We start from the raw sequence: 17100 nt of genomic DNA, 5'->3' as shown, positions 1-17100 counted from the left end.
TGCCACTGCCCCAGTCACCATCAGTGCCAGAGGCCCAGTCACCATCAGTGCCACAGCCCCAGTCACCATCGGTGCCACAGCCCAAGTCACCATCAGTGCCCAGCCCCAGTCACCATCACTACAACAGCCCCAGGCACCATCACTGCGACAGCCCCAGTCACCATCAGTGCCAGAGGCCCAGTCACCATCAGTGCCCAGCCCCAGTCACCATCACTACAACAGCCCCAGGCACCATCACTGCGACAGCCCCAGTCACCATCAGTGCCACAGGCCCAGTCACCATCAGTGCCACAGCCCCAGTCACCATCAGTGCCACTGCCCCAGTCATCATTGGTGCCACTGCCCCAGTTCACCATTTCCCGCGTTTGTTTTGCCATACGGACTAACCCGCCGCCGGACATAGAGAGCCCTGCCGATTATCCTCAGGCAGGCAGATCTTTTAACATTAATCCTTCGTGTACAAAATTCGAGAATCTTTTAAAACATCATCCATACCTTTGGAATATAAGAAACCGCTTTTTTAGGAAGCCATCTAAAGCAACTCATCGCTAACAGATCACATCATAGATCGTAACCTGGGCTCAAGACATTGAAAAAATAGTACAAACTCAATAGACATCCAGAAAAACCTTGGAGGAACTCACCCTTGGATATTATCCAGCGCTATTCTATATAAAGGGCTCCGGCTGGCGGGAAATAATTATTTAACTTCTAACCAATCAGCTCCGGCAATACCTGACCGTGAAAGAATCAAACAAGAAGCAGAAACTTTATTCGACCATCTTTTTAAACAAAATTCCTACTAAAATTACGTGGCTGCTCCAGGAAGAAGGCGCTGGCCGCCGAAACGCGCGTAGAGACTCATTGTTGCCACCCATCTACTATAGATAAAAAACTTTTTTTAAAAATTGTGTTTTTTCATTGACTTCTGTATAATGTTTTTTACAATAATGTACTTTGTGAAATTTTAACCTTAATATTGTGTTGTGCCAATGATTTGTCTATTTTTTAATGGCTTAATAAAATACCAAGTTTTGTAGCCAGCTGTAGCCAATTGTTCATTTTTATCATTACTGTGTTTTAAATATTAGTTGTCTAGGTTGTTGTTTTTCAAATGTATTGTTTTCCCTGACCTAGGAATTATAAGATTCACATACTCAGGGGGTCCTTGCTAAATATACTTAATTAACAAGTCACCATCAGTGCCACTGCCCCCAGTCACCATCAGTTCCACTGCCCCGGTCATCATTAGTGCCACAGCCCCAGTCACCATCAGTGCCACAGGCCCAGTCACCATCAGTGACACTGCCCCAGTCACCATCAGTGACACTGCCCCAGTCACCATCAGCGCCACTGCCCCAGTCACCATCAGTGCGACAGCCCCAGTCACCATCAGTGCCACAGCCCCAGTCACCATCAGTGCCACAGGCCCAGTCACCATCAGTGACGCTGCCCCAGTCACCATCAGTGCCACTGCCCCAGTCACCATCAGTGCCACAGGCCCAGTCACCATCAGTGCCACAGCCCCAATCACCATCAGTGACGCTGCCCCAGTCACCATCAGTGACGCTGCCCCAGTCACCATCAGTGCCACTGCCCCAGTCACCATCAGTGCCACTGCCCCAGTCACTATCAGTGCCACAGCCCCAGTCACAATCAGTGCCACTGCTCCAGTCACCATCAGTGCCACAGGCCCAGTCACCATTGGCACCACTGCCCCAGTCACCATCAGTGCCACAGGCCCAGTCACCATCAGTGACACTGCCCCAGTCACCATCAGTGCCACAGGCCCAGTCACCATCAGTGACACTGCCCCAGTCACCATCAGTGCCACTACCCCAGTCACCATCAGTTCCACTGCCTCCAGTCACCATCAGTTCCACAGGCCCAGTCACCATCAGTGCCACAGGCCCAGTCACCATCAGTGCCACAGCCCCAGTCACCATCAGTGACACTGCCGCAGTCACCATCAGTGCCACTGCCCCAGTCACCATCAGTGCCACAGTCCCAGTCACCATCAGTTCCACAGCCCCAGTCACCATCAGTACCACAGCCCTGAGCCGACATCAGTGGCACTGCCCCAGTCACCATCAGTGACACTGCCCCAGTCACCATCAGTGCCACAGGCCCAGTCACCATCAGTGCCACAGCCCCAGTCACCATCAGTACCACAGGCCAAGTCACCATCAGTGCCACAGCCCTGAGCCGACATCAGTGCCACAGCCCCAGTCACCATCAGTGACACTTCTCCAGTCACCATCAGTGACACTGCCCCAGTCACCATCAGTGACACTGCCCCAGTCACCATCAGTGCCACAGGCCCAGTCACCATCAGTGACACTGCCCCAGTCACCATCAGTGCCACTACTCCAGTCACCATCAGTTCCACTGCCCCATTCACCATCAGTGCCACAGCCCCAGTCACCATCAGTGCGACAGCCCCAGTCACCATCAGTGCCACAGCCCCAGTCATCATCAGTGCCACAGCCCCAGTCATCATCAGTGCCACAGCCCTGAGCCGACATCAGTGCCACAGCCCCAGTCACCATCAGTGCCACAGTCCCAGTCACCATCACTACAACAGCCCCAGTCACCATCAGTGCGACAGCCCCAGTCACCATCAGTGCCACAGCCCAGTCACCATCAGTGCCACAGCCCCAGTCACCATAACTACAACAGCCCCAGTCACCATCAGTGCAACAGCCCCAGTCACCATCAGTGCCACAGCCCTAGTCACCATCAGTGCCACAGCCCCAGTCACCATCAGTGCCACAGCCCAAGTCACCATCAGTGCCACTGCCCCAGTCACCATCAGTGACGCTGTCCCAGTCACCATCGGTGCCACTGCCCCCAGTCACCATCAGTGACACTGCCCCAGTCACCATCAGTGCCACTGCCCCAGTCACCATCAGTGCCACAGCCCCAGTCACCATCAGTGCCACAATCCCAGTCACCATCAGTACCACAGCCCAAGTCACCATCAGTGCCACAGCCCTGGGCCGACATCAGTGCCACTGCCCCAGTCACCATCAGTGACACTGCCCCAGTCACCATCAGTGCCACAGGCCCAGTCACCATCAGTGCCACAGCCCCAGTCACCATCAGTACCACAGCCCAAGTCACCATCAGTGCCACAGCCCTGAGCCGACATCAGTGCCACAGCCCCAGTCACCATCAGTGACACCGCCCCAGTCACCATCAGTGACACTGCCCCAGTCACCATCAGTGCCACAGCCCCAGTCACCATCAGTGCCACAGGCCCAGTCACCATCAGTGACACTGCCCCAGTCACCATCAGTGCCACTGCCCCAGTCACCATCAGTTCCACTGCCCCAGTCACCATCAGTGTGACAGCCCCAGTCACCATCAGTGCGACAGCCCCAGTCACCATCAGTGCCACAGCCCCAGTCATCATCAGTGCCACAGCCCCAGTCATCATCAGTGCCACAGCCCTGAGCCGACATCAGTGCCACAGCCCCAGTCACCATCAGTACCACAGCCCTGAGCCGACATCAGTGGCACTGCCCCAGTCACCATCAGTGACACTGCCCCAGTCACCATCAGTGCCACAGGCCCAGTCACCATCAGTGCCACAGCCCCAGTCACCATCAGTACCACAGGCCAAGTCACCATCAGTGCCACAGCCCTGAGCCGACATCAGTGCCACAGCCCCAGTCACCATCAGTGACACTTCTCCAGTCACCATCAGTGACACTGCCCCAGTCACCATCAGTGACACTGCCCCAGTCACCATCAGTGCCACAGGCCCAGTCACCATCAGTGACACTGCCCCAGTCACCATCAGTGCCACTACTCCAGTCACCATCAGTTCCACTGCCCCATTCACCATCAGTGCCACAGCCCCAGTCACCATCAGTGCGACAGCCCCAGTCACCATCAGTGCCACAGCCCCAGTCATCATCAGTGCCACAGCCCCAGTCATCATCAGTGCCACAGCCCTGAGCCGACATCAGTGCCACAGCCCCAGTCACCATCAGTGCCACAGTCCCAGTCACCATCACTACAACAGCCCCAGTCACCATCAGTGCGACAGCCCCAGTCACCATCAGTGCCACAGCCCAGTCACCATCAGTGCCACAGCCCCAGTCACCATAACTACAACAGCCCCAGTCACCATCAGTGCGACAGCCCCAGTCACCATCAGTGCCACAGCCCTAGTCACCATCAGTGCCACAGCCCCAGTCACCATCAGTGCCACAGCCCAAGTCACCATCAGTGCCACTGCCCCAGTCACCATCAGTGACGCTGTCCCAGTCACCATCGGTGCCACTGCCCCCAGTCACCATCAGTGACACTGCCCCAGTCACCATCAGTGCCACTGCCCCAGTCACCATCAGTGCCACAGCCCCAGTCACCATCAGTGCCACAATCCCAGTCACCATCAGTACCACAGCCCAAGTCACCATCAGTGCCACAGCCCTGGGCCGACATCAGTGCCACTGCCCCAGTCACCATCAGTGACACTGCCCCAGTCACCATCAGTGCCACAGGCCCAGTCACCATCAGTGCCACAGCCCCAGTCACCATCAGTACCACAGCCCAAGTCACCATCAGTGCCACAGCCCTGAGCCGACATCAGTGCCACAGCCCCAGTCACCATCAGTGACACTGCCCCAGTCACCATCAGTGACACTGCCCCAGTCACCATCAGTGCCACAGCCCCAGTCACCATCAGTGCCACAGGCCCAGTCACCATCAGTGACACTGCCCCAGTCACCATCAGTGCCACTGCCCCAGTCACCATCACTTCCACTGCCCCGTCACCATCAGTGTGACAGCCCCAGTCACAATCAGTGCGACAGCCCCAGTCACCATCAGTGCCACAGCCCCAGTCATCATCAGTGCCACAGCCCCAGTCATCATCAGTGCCACAGCCCTGAGCCGACATCAGTGCCACAGCCCCAGTCACCATCAGTGCCACAGCCCCAGTCACCATCAGTGCGACAGCCCCAGTTACCATCAGTGCCACAGCCCCAGTCACCATCAGTGCGACAGCCCCAGTCACCATCAGTGCAACAGCCCAAGTCACCATCAGTGCCACTGCCCCCAGTCACCATCAGTTCCACTGCCCCGGTCACCATTAGTGCCACAGCCCCAGTCACCATCAGTGCCACAGGCCCAGTCACCATCAGTGACACTGCCCCAGTCACCATCAGTGACACTGCCCCAGTCACCATCAGCCCCACTGCCCCAGTCACCATCAGTGCGACAGCCCCAGTCACCATCAGTGCCACAGCCCCAGTCACCATCAGTGCCACAGGCCCAGTCACCATCAGTGACGCTGCCCCAGTCACCATCAGTGCCGCTGCCCCAGTCACCATCAGTGCCACTGCTCCAGTCACCATCAGTGCCACAGGCCCAGTCACCATCAGTGCCACAGCCCCAGTCACCATCAGTGACACTGCCCCAGTCACCATCAGTGCCACAGGCCCAGTCACCATCAGTGACGCTGCCCCAGTCACCATCAGTGCCACAGCCCCAGTCACAATCAGTGCCACTGCTCCAGTCACCATCAGTGCCACAGGCCCAGTCACCATCAGCGCAACTGCCCCAGTCACCATCAGTACCACAGCCCAAGTCACCATCAGTGACACTGCCCCAGTCACCATCAGTGCCACAGGCCCAGTCACCATCAGTGACACTGCCCCAGTCACCATCAGTGCCACTGCCCCAGTCACCATCAGTGCCACAGCCCCAGTCACCATCAGTGACACTGCCCCAGTCACCATCAGTGCCACAGGCCCAGTCACCATCAGTGACACTGCCCCAGTCACCATCAGTGCCACAGCCCCAGTCACCATCAGCGCCACTGCCCCAGTCACCATCAGTGCCACAGGCCCAGTCACCATCAGTGACACTGCCCCAGTCACCATCAGTGCCACAGGCCCAGTCACCATCAGTGACACTGCCCCAGTCACCATCAGTGCCACTGCCCCAGTCACCATCAGTGCCACAGCCCCAGTCACCATCACTACAACTACACTGCACCACTACCCTGCCCTTCTAGCAGCAGAGATGGGCAGTGGTACTGATGGTGACTGGGGCAGTGGCACCAATGGTGACTGGGGCTGTGGTACTGGTGGTAGCTCAGGGCTTTGGCACCAATGGTGCCTGGGGTTGTGGCACCAATGATGACTGTGGCACGGATGGTGACTGGGCCTGTGGTACTGATGGTGACTGAGGCTGTGGCACTGATGGTGATTGGGGCTGTGGCACTGATGGTGACTGGGACTGTGGCACTGATGGTGACTGGGGCAGTGGCACTGATGGTGACTGGGCCTATGGCACTGATGTTGACTGGGGCTGTGGCACTGATGGTGACTGGGGCAGCGTCACTGATGGTGACTGGGGAAGTGGCATTGATGGTGACTGGGGCAGTGGCACTGATGGTGACTGGGGCAGTGGCACTGATGGTGACTGGGGCAGTTGCACTGATGGTGACTGGGGGCAGTGGCACTGATGGTGACTGGGGCTGTGTCACTGATTGTGACTGGGGCAGTGTCACTGATGGTGACTTGGGCTGTAGCACTGATTGTGACTGGGGCTGTGGCACTAATGGTGACTTGGGCTGTGGCACTGATAGTGACTGGGGCAGTGGCACTGATGGTGACTGGGGCAGTGGCGCTGATGGTGACTGGGGCAGTGGAACTGATGGTGACTGGGCCTGTGGCACTGATGGTGACTGGAGCTGGGGCACTGATGGTGACTGGGGCTGTCGCACTATTGGTGACTGGGGCAGTGGCACTGATGGTGACTGGGGCAGTTGCACTGATGGTGACTCGGGGCAGTGGCACTGATGGTGACTGGAGCTGTGGCACGGATTGTGACTGGGGCAGTGTCACTGATGATGACTGGGGCTGTGGCACTGATTGTGACTGGGGCTGTGGCACTAATGGTGACTTGGGCTGTAGCACTGATTGTGACTGGGGCTGTGGCACTAATGGTGACTTGGGCTGTGGCACTGATTGTGACTGGGGCTGTGGCACTGATAGTGACTGGGGCAGTGGCACTGATGGTGACTGGGGCAGTGGCGCTGATGGTGACTGGGGCAGCGGAACTGATGGTGACTGGGCCTGTGGCACTGATGGTGACTGGGGCTGGGGCACTGATGATGACTGGGGCTGTGGCACTAATGGTGACTTGGGCTGTAGCACTGATTGTGACTGGGGCTGTGGCACTAATGGTGACTTGGGCTGTGGCGCTGATGGTGACTGGGTTGTGGTACTGATAGTGAATGGGGCAGTGGCACTGATGGTGGCTAGGGCAGTGCCACTGATGGTGACTGGGGCTGTGGCATTGATGGTGACTTGGGCTGTGGCGCTGATGGTGACTGGGGCAGTGCCACTGATGGTGACTAGGACTGTGGCACTGATGGTGACTGTTTTTTTGAAATAACGAAACAGCACCGGGTTTTGTGCATATGGATGAAGACAAACCAACAAATAATATATTGTAAAGACAATATCATTTATTAGATTATTAGAAAAATATTTTCTTTTTATTAAATTCTTTCTTTATAGGCATCTTTTCTCATCTTTTCTTTAAAACTTTTTTTACATCATAGTTGATCTTAACTTGATCACTTTATAAATATTTTTGTTTAACATGATTCAATTTTCATATCATATTATATATACAACAAATCATCAGCATGAATGAATACAAATACTAAATTACAGTCCTATTGATAATATACAGAATTGATTATGTCTAATCTCATTGCGTTTCGGCGACAGCCTTCCTCAGGAATTCTGTATGGACGTAATATAATAACTGATTTTATATACTGAGGTTCAGGTCATGTGGGTATTTCTATAGTGGTCGGTTTAAGTTCAAGTGCACTGGTAAGTTCTTCACTCTTTAACTCAATTATACCTATTTTATTAGGATTTCAATCATAATTCCATGTTCCAAACACGTTTTGTTTTGTTGTTATCTGCCTGTTTCCTTGGAATTAAAGGATAATCGGCGACTGGGTGGTTCTTCCTCTGCAAAATTGATTCATTCTGTTTTTTAATTGTTTGGTCCATATGTCAATGATCAAGGAAGGTATAAATACTCCCAACTGTACGACTCTTCACGTGGTAACTCAGTAGACTTTGTATTCTCGATCTCACTGAAGTGACCCCACACGACGAGATGATTCAGTCAGTCTAGATAAGGTCTATAAATTGAAATCATTAGGACTGAACAGCTGTGCTGAACTTTGGTTCTGACATATCTGTTTCTATTCTTCCTTCACAGGAAAAAATTAATGAACTTGAGAATGATATCGGAGATGCTAAACAGGAGATGTCGCGATACTTGCGAGAGTACCAGGAGCTGCTCAATGTCAAAATGGCGCTAGACATTGAGATCGCTGCATACCGGTAAGAGAGCAAGTCTTCAGACATGGTGGTACCAGGTGTAGGGTGATCCATTGATGATGGGGTGGGATAGCGAAGCACCATCGGTACCTGGGAGGGAGCAAGACTACTAAAGTATGAAACTAAGATATGATAAACTGGACTGACAGGACATGAACTTGGGATAATAGAGGGAAAGGAGAATGAACACACTGCATTTTATTTAAAATTAGTAAGTAAGACTATGTTGCAGACTGTATATTACTGAGAGTATTGAATGAAATACTGGTGGTATTCACATGTGAGATTTTTTCACCACCATAGAAGGTTGGCATAGAGTGCTGAAGCTGGGCAGTCAACTGTGATGTTCTGCACTTTTGCTTAGCTTTTGACTTAAATGATAACATTTCTGTTTTGTGTATTTCGATGACAGAACTGTTCTCATTACCTGTATGACCTCACAGAACTGGTAAAATTATCTGTATGACACAACAGAACTGGTCCGGTTCTCAACAGAACTGATCCAATTCCCTGTTTGACCCAACAGAAGGACTGGTTCCATTCTGTGTATGACATTACAGAAAACCTGGTCCCATTCTCTGTATGGCCCAAACGAACAACTGTTTCCACTCTCTTTATGTACTGCCAGGAGAATTGTTCCCATTCTCCATATGACTGAACTGAAGAACTGTTCCCACTCTCTATATGACCTAACAGAATTATTGTTCCCATTCTCTGTATGACCTCACATAACTGGTTCCATACTTTGTACAACCTCACAGAATTATTGTTCCCATTCTCTGTATGACCTCACATAACTGGTTCCATTCTCTGTATGACCCAACAGAAGAACCGTTCCCATTCTCTGTATTACCCGACAGAAGAACTGTTCCCATTCTCTGTATGACCCAACGGAAGGACTGTTCCTATTTCTGTATGACCGAACGGAAGAACTGTTCCCATTCTCTGTATGACCCAACAGAAGAACTGTTCCCCTTCTCTGTATGACCCAACAGAAGAACTGTTCCCCTTCTCTGTATGACCCAACAGAAGAACTTTTCCCACTCTTTGTACGACCTAACAGAAGAACTGTTCCCATTCTCTGTATGACCCAAGAGAAAAACTGTTTCCATTCTCTGTATGATCCAACAGAAGAACTGTTTCCACTCTCTGTACGACCTAACAGAAGAACTGTTCCCATTCTCTGTATGACCGAACGGAAGAACTGTTCCGCTTCTCTATATGACCAAAGAGAAGAACTGTTCCCATTCTCTGTATGACCCAACAGAAGAACTGTTCCCATTCTTTGTATGACCCAACAGAAAGACTGTTCCCATTCTCTGTATGACCCAACAGAAGAACTGTTCACATTATCTGTATGACCCAATACAAGAACTGTTCCCATTCTCTGTATGACCGAATGGAAGAACTGTTCCGCTTATCTATATGACCCAAGAGAAGAACTGTTCCCATACTTTGTATGACCCAACAAAAGGACTGTTCCAATTCTCTGTATGACCCAACAGAAGAACTGTTCCTACTCTCCGTATGACCCAACAGAAGAACTGTTCCCATTCTCTGTATGACCCAATAGAACTGTTACCATTCTCTGTACGACCTAACAGAAGAACCGTTCCCATTCTCTGTATGACCCAACAAAAGAACTGTTCCCATTCTCTGTATGACCCAACAGAAGAACTGTTCCCATTCTATGTATGACCCAACAGAAGAACTGTTCCCACTCTCTTTATGACCTAACAGAAGAACTGTTCCCACTCTCTGTATGACCCAACAGAAGAACTGTTCCCATTCTCTGTATCACCCAATAGAACTGGTTCCATTCTCTATATGATCCAACAGAAGAACTGGTTTGATTCTCTGCATGACCTAACAGAAGAACTGTTCCCACTCTCTGTATGACCCAACAGAAGAACTGTTCCCATTCTCTGTAAGACCCAACAGAAGAACTGTTCCCATTCTCTGTATGACCCAACAGAAGAACTGTTCCCACTCTCTGTACGACCTAACAGAAGAACTGTTCCCATTCTCTGTATGACCCAACAGAAGAACTGTTCCCATTCTTTGTACGACCTAACAGAAGAACTGTTCCCATTCTCTGTATGACCCAACAGAAGAACTGTCCCCATTCTCTGTATGACCGAACGGAAGAACTGATTCCATTCTCTGTATAACCAAACAGAAGAACTGTTCCCATTCTCTGTATGACCTAACAAAAGAACTATTCCCATTCTCTGTATGACCCAATAGAACTGGTTCCATTATCTGTGTGACCCAACAGAAGAACTGTTCCCACTCTCTGTATGACCCAACAGAAGAACTGTTCCCATTCTCTGTATGATCAAATCGAACTGGTTACCATTCTCTGTATGGCCCAAAAGAACTGTTCCCACTCTCTGTATGACCCAACAGAAGAATTATTCACATTCTCTGTATGGCCCTACATAAGAACTGTTCCCACTCTCTTTATGTCCTACCAGGAGAATTGTTCCCATTCTCTATCTGACCCAACAGAACAACTGGTTTGATTCTCTGAATGACCCAACAGAAGAAGAGCTGTTTTAATTCTTTGTATGATCCAACTGAAGAACTGTGGACACCAACGATGCATCCTAAGACCATCTCCACCCACTCTAGATGGTAGCATATGACACTCTCAGCAGGTTATAGAGAGACAGATGGTTGGTGGTAGCTGAGATCCTTGTAATAGACACCATTTTGTTTAACTTCTGCCCCTTGGAGAGAACCCACCCACAATCTATTGTTAAAATCTACTTAGACCCATATAACCGTTGACACGATTGGAGGGATCCAGTACTGCCAATACCACTAAGAGATGCAGAACAACCGGGGTAGGGGGTGGATTTATAGCATACGTGATACTTTGTAAATCTCTGGTGGATGCCTCCTGCCTGTAGTTCACTGTCCTCTGAATGTTTTACAAAACGGTTATAAGATTGTTTTCAAGAATTGCCCAAAAAAATCACAAACCAGACTGCTTCAGATACCATCGTCTAGCGATGCTTATGATGCTTGACTTGCAACTTCTTCGAACTCTATCAAATGTGTTTGAGGTTGCGGCTCAGACCTAACATCTCCATGAGACCTCTGGTTTGTCTTGTTGTTCATCATGTTAATTCCACCAACATGGGTAAACACCTAAAGGTATAGCTCTGACTGTACTATGAGTTTATTGCTTTTGTCCGACTGTATCTGAACTTCATACCTTCTCCTGCCAATTGACTGCTCAGTCTCACTACCCAAGTGTACAAAGAAGGGAACTTTCTAAATGAGTTCACTAGCACTTCAGTACCTGGGTCACCTCTGGTAAATGGCAATGAGAGAAGCAGAGGAGCGGAGCACAGTAGGTTTCTTAAGGGGTGGACCTTTGACGAAAGTGTGGCTAGAAGGCTTCCCCCTCCCAGCCCCTTGTTGGGAGCTTACTCCTTGTCCTACCGCGGAAATTCCTTGAAGAGAACAATGACAGGTAATTCCTTGAAGAGAACAATGACAGGTATTAGACTTGTCCCTCTTTTATAAAATATGTTACATGTTAATTGCATGATCACACCGCACTCACATCTCTGGGGCAAGTCACCTCCTCGTATCCCGTCCTGATGAAAGCCCAGGACCATAAATTGGCCAGCGATAGGGCTGAAACATGTTGGTGTTCAGTTAGGGTCATAGGACCATCACATGCTCCAACCGTACCATTGTTCTTTTTAGGTCTCGCCTGCCGTTAGAGCGCACATGTGCTCCTCGCCTGTGAGAGCTATAGTCATCAAGGCAGTTTCAAGAAGGGGACTCTAAGCCCTGCCCCTCATTTCCATTGGGTCGTGTCAGCGTTTATGGCAAATGCTGGCTTACCATTGGAAAGGAGGGTTTTTTGGTTGCCGCCCTTTCCCCTTTTAGGACGGCCCCTCCGGCCACGATTTCCTGCTTTGCGGCTGTCGTGAAGACTTTTCTTATCTGCTTCTTTATTTTAAAAGCAGATAAGAAAAGTCTTGATGGCCATAAAGCAGACAAGACCGCGCGCGTGCTGTGTGCATGCATCCCGCGTGCCCTCTGTTTATAAGTCAGCTGGGGTGAGGACGCGTGCTCTCTAGCTGCCCCTGTGGCTGACTGCCCTGCTTAGTGCGCAGCCCCGGAGCTCCAAGGGAAGCGTCATTGGCACGCAGCGGGTCAGGCAGACAGTGTCAGCTCCCTCTTAGGCAGCGGGCTTACAGCAGGAACAACAGAGCGGGCATCTTTCCAGGGGCCGGGACCTGATGCCGAGCTTGAGCGGGGAAGGGAGGCCTCTCCCGAGAAAGCCTGGGCCTCCCTCGCTTGGCAGTTTCGGCGCGCCGCGTGCACCTTGCTGGCAGACGCTGATCCCAGAGCCCGGCTCTTGCTTTAAAGTCGCAGGGACGGGCACGGTGCCAGCGCTGAGGGCCTCCGCCAATCTAGGTGCTAAATGAAATCTTGAGACCGGAAACACTGTGTCTTTCTGAAATAGTCATTAACAACCCTCTGTGTCTAGGTGCGCTCTAAGCGTTGTACCGTCTCTGCTCCTTACTTGCTGTGAGTCTTATTACGCTTGTGCTGTCTCCGGGTTTGATGAGCTGTATTATGGCCAGTTCATCTCTCTTTACATGAAGTGGGTTTTCTTTGTTGATGAGGTAGGAGCTCCAACATCGGAGGAGAATTGTCAGATGGCGTCACATAAAGTACCTTCTCCAAATATTCACTCTGTGTTTTATCCAATTCCCTTCTTTGTCCATCGCACTTTTGTGTTATACTAAACCGCTATCGCTTGCAAAATCAACAGACTTTGTCCATTGTCGAAATGGCGCCAAACCCCCTATCTTCAGGCAGCACACCCTGTCATGCCTGCAAATCAGCTCCCCCGTACCAACCAGATGTGAGGGACCACCCAATGTACCATCGCCGGCCCCCACCTTGTTCTCCCCACTTCCAAAATTCCATCTCCTGAGCGACCCCCTCCCCCTGCCCTCGTCCTCGTGCGTGCATTGAATCACCCTGCAGTACGTCCCCTCCCTCCCCAGCTGGGCACATGTCCGTGGGCCGAGCCCGACAAAAACATCCATCCTCTCGTGAATGGCGCCCGAACTGCTGCTCTGCCATTTCTCAACACCGCATGGTACCCACTCTGCACAACCACCTCCCCTCCACCTCACATAACATCCTGTTGGGTTCCCATCCAAACCATCATATCTGCAATATAAATCGAAGGTACAACCGTCCTCAGGCGGATGAAAGACCGGACCTCGAACCGCCATCCAATGACACGAGCTGTTCCCCAACCCTCTCACCACATGTGTGAAAGCCAAAAATGGCAATCCATTCTTGGGCAGAGGGCCGACACCCTTCCCCCTCACCCACCATAGACACACACCCACAACGTCAAACAGTCTTCCAGCGACATCTCGGAAAATTCATGGTGTAAAAGTTCACACCCTAAGTCAAATCAAAGAAAAAATTCTATTTGCTTGAGGAGAAGCAGTCCTTTATAGTTGCTAATCCTGCCCATATCTAGGCTTCCAGTTGTTGTGTTTAGTATGCCCTGGATCTGTGTGGAGAAGTGTGGCTCAATGATTAGAGCGGCAGACCCTGATGCAGAGGTCTAGCCCGGAACCAGGGTTCAATTCCCCGCCTCGGCGGGTCTTGTGCTCAAAAATTCCACGGACCTGATAATTCTCGCCTCGGTGCCTATTCCAATCATGGAGTCCCACTCTGCAACTCTGGGCAATAGCTTGCTTAATCTCCACAACGGCCCCCACAACGCTAAGGATGCCCGGCCTCCTCCTTGGGGGTACCCAGGAGTGGACGTCTCACAGGGAAAGCCAGGATGGGTTCCACAGCGGTATTCGTACAAGCGCCTTGAGACCCTTGCGGGTGAGTAGTGCGCTATACAAGTATCAATTTCCATTTTTTTATTTTTACCAATGGCAGGCCTAAGGCATATATAGGTGCCAGGTATCTTCTGTATGGAGAGGGTGTTCTCTGTGCATACCCTCTCCAACTCGGTAGTGCTGCACGCAGTAAGCACGGGTGCTCCCTGCAGCAGTTGTGTGACCTTGGAAGTGGTTGTTCAGGGCACCCATTGGATTTGGGCAGCTATGAAACATAAATTGAAACCTGCTGCATCTAGGGCTCTTTCCATGCCTGAAAGCTTTAGTTTGTCGAGTGCTAGTCTGTGTTTCTTTCCCTGTTTTGCTAGCAGTGAGGTCATTGTGGATGTGCCGGTGGTAGGACTTGATCCCATTCCATCTTTAAATGTCCTTCCACACCACTCAACCCACCTTGCTCCCAAACCCCAGTGCGCTGCCCTTCCTCCTACAACTCTACTCCAAACCTCACCACCTTCTCTTTCTTCCCTCTTCACACCAACTTACCCACCACACATTATTTCACCAATCTAGGTTGGTTGCCCACAGTTCTCCTCCATGCTTCACCACAATGTCTTCCCCAATATGAGGCCGCGGACTACTGAGTGACAGAAGTGCTGTCGCAGGTGGGCGAGGCTATAGCTTGTGGGATGAGTTGTGCGAGCGGCGAGCAGCGGGCGGCGAGGAGCGCAGAGGCTGTGGCTACTTGAGACTGCTACGGGCTATTACGGGCTGCTACGGGCTGTAACGGGCTAAGCGTCAAGGCGCTGGCTGCGTGTAACCCGCGGCGGGCTGAGACCGAGGTGCGGGCTGCTGCGAGTCGTGACCTGGTGAGGAAGTCAGAAGTAGTGACGCGGTGAGGACTGCGAGGACGGGGCCAAGTAAGTCCCCTCAAGTGAGGGGTGAGAGGTGGCGGTGTTTGCTTGCTTTGCCTTGCCCGATTGTAACAGCTCTGGCATAAGGCGAGCCCCCTGAGCCGCTCCCGAGATCTTAAAATCAAGATCTCATTCCCCCCACGGACGCACTTGTGCCCCCCCGCTAAACCGTCCCAGCCTGTCCCTGAATTACCCTGATTCACTCTTCCTCCTCTGGTGTTGGTCCCCGGCAGGGCCATTTGCAACGTGCCACTCTGCGCCACTTGTGATGACACCTCAGGCCCCGGGCCCAAGTCCCGGCTGTCTCGTGTCCCCGCCTTGCTTCCCCGCTTTGCCTTACCCACTTCCCCCCTGCTGCCCCACCAACCCTGGTCGCTCAGCCGTCTAGGGCGCTCGCCAGTAAGGCCTTCCAGCTCTGGCCCTGCTCCCCCCGCCCCCTCCAACCCCTACAGTCCGTTGCCACCACTGCTGGCCCCACTGCCCCTGTTGGAACTGAGCCACGACAGCTCACACGCTCCCCCCCCTACTTGTGACCCCATCTAGTAGCTGTACCTGTGTAGCTGTGGTGTCGCACCGAGGGGGGGGGCGCCTAGGAGCCAAAGCACGGGCCACAGGCGACAGGGGTAGCTGGGACCGCGGGTAAGGGGTTGCGTAGGGACCAAGTGTGTGGGGGGGTGCCCATGCGCTTAGCACAGGCTACATCATCTCACTGCCTATGATAACTCAAGTCAGGATAGGATAAGATCGGCATTCTCGCTCCAGGACCATTCTGGACCTCTCACGATTCTTGACGATTTTTCTGGCACTGAGTAAATAAACCCAAGCGCTGTCAGTAAGATAGAGTGTGCTTTGAAGAATCCCCTCCTGACCTAGTCCATAACCCTATTGGTTCGGGAGAGCTTGTCCAACAACAGAAGATGAGATCTGGGAAAATAAGAAAAGCCTCCTCTACACTAAAACGGAAGAAACCTAAACAGTCGCTAACTGATGCAGAGAGTCCCACTGCCGACCATACGAGCCCATTGGACGCTACGGTCACACTGAAGGCCCCAAAATCACCACTAAACGGATGGCAACAAATTGACAATAGCAGTACGCACTCCTCATGTGTACCATCTCTGAATGGTTTAAAATCCCTCACCCTTTTGGACTACTTCAAAAAAGACCCGGTGGGGTTAAGTTCCCTTCTTTCCCTCAATCCTGAGAGGTAAATAAGCCTTGCGACGCCGACCTATCTGCAGAGTCAACCACATACTCGCTACAAACGCTGTCAACATCAACTAATAAGTCTGTTCTTGCCCCGGATGTGTACATTTTTGGGTCTGCACGCGTCGACCAGAACATCGTCTCGGAGGACTTTGCGAGGGTTACTCAAAACCCCTCACCAAGCTACCAATCTTCTCTAAGTCAGCTACTTCCCCCACATGGCATTCACAAGCAAGAGGCCTGCTCCAGGCAATCACCTCCTGTGAGCCTAACCTACAACCTAAGTCCTCAAGTACTGCAACCACAGCAATCTGAGAATCTCTCAACACCCCTACCTCAATTCTCTGACGTGCCTAGGGAGGTTATCCCAGCGCCTCACTCTCATTTAATTTTCCCACAAATTCACGCACGAAAGAACCCGGCATCCAATTTTGACATATTTAGTCCCCCCACATTACACGTCCCAAGTGCTTCAGAGGGGAGCCCAGATTCGACAAATCCTCAACAACGTTCACGCCCACCATCAGCAGGAACAATAACCACTTTAAAATTGCCACAAAAAACTGACTCAAATGACCAACTTGTTAGCGGACCTGTCCTTTTCTTCAAAAACCCTCAAAACTCACCCAATCTAACACCAAAAAAAGAGCCACACCAAGACGTCTCCACAAAATCGAGCGTTTGGCCTCAACTACTTCAAACCTTTCAATTGACAGTCACTGCCCTAAATTATCACTCGGATAAATT

At 51.7% G+C, this 17100-nt stretch overlaps 1 protein-coding gene across 1 annotated transcript in view; it reads left to right on the top strand.

Moving 5' to 3' along the window:
• Positions 1 to 17100, top strand: part of LOC147725660 (neurofilament light polypeptide-like) — a 33105-nt gene that overhangs the window by 2742 nt on the left and 13263 nt on the right. The window contains exon 2 of the mRNA XM_086964566.1: positions 8266 to 8390. Coding sequence (XP_086820692.1) covers positions 8266 to 8390 — 125 coding nt within the window. The remainder of the gene's footprint in view (positions 1 to 8265; positions 8391 to 17100) is intronic.

This window comes from Lissotriton vulgaris, chromosome 3_2, assembly GCF_964263255.1.
Source record: "Lissotriton vulgaris chromosome 3_2, aLisVul1.2, whole genome shotgun sequence".
Taxonomy (NCBI): domain Eukaryota; kingdom Metazoa; phylum Chordata; class Amphibia; order Caudata; family Salamandridae; genus Lissotriton; species Lissotriton vulgaris.
Note: the sequence above shows the minus strand (reverse complement) of the source record. Positions and strands in the feature narration are given on the sequence as shown.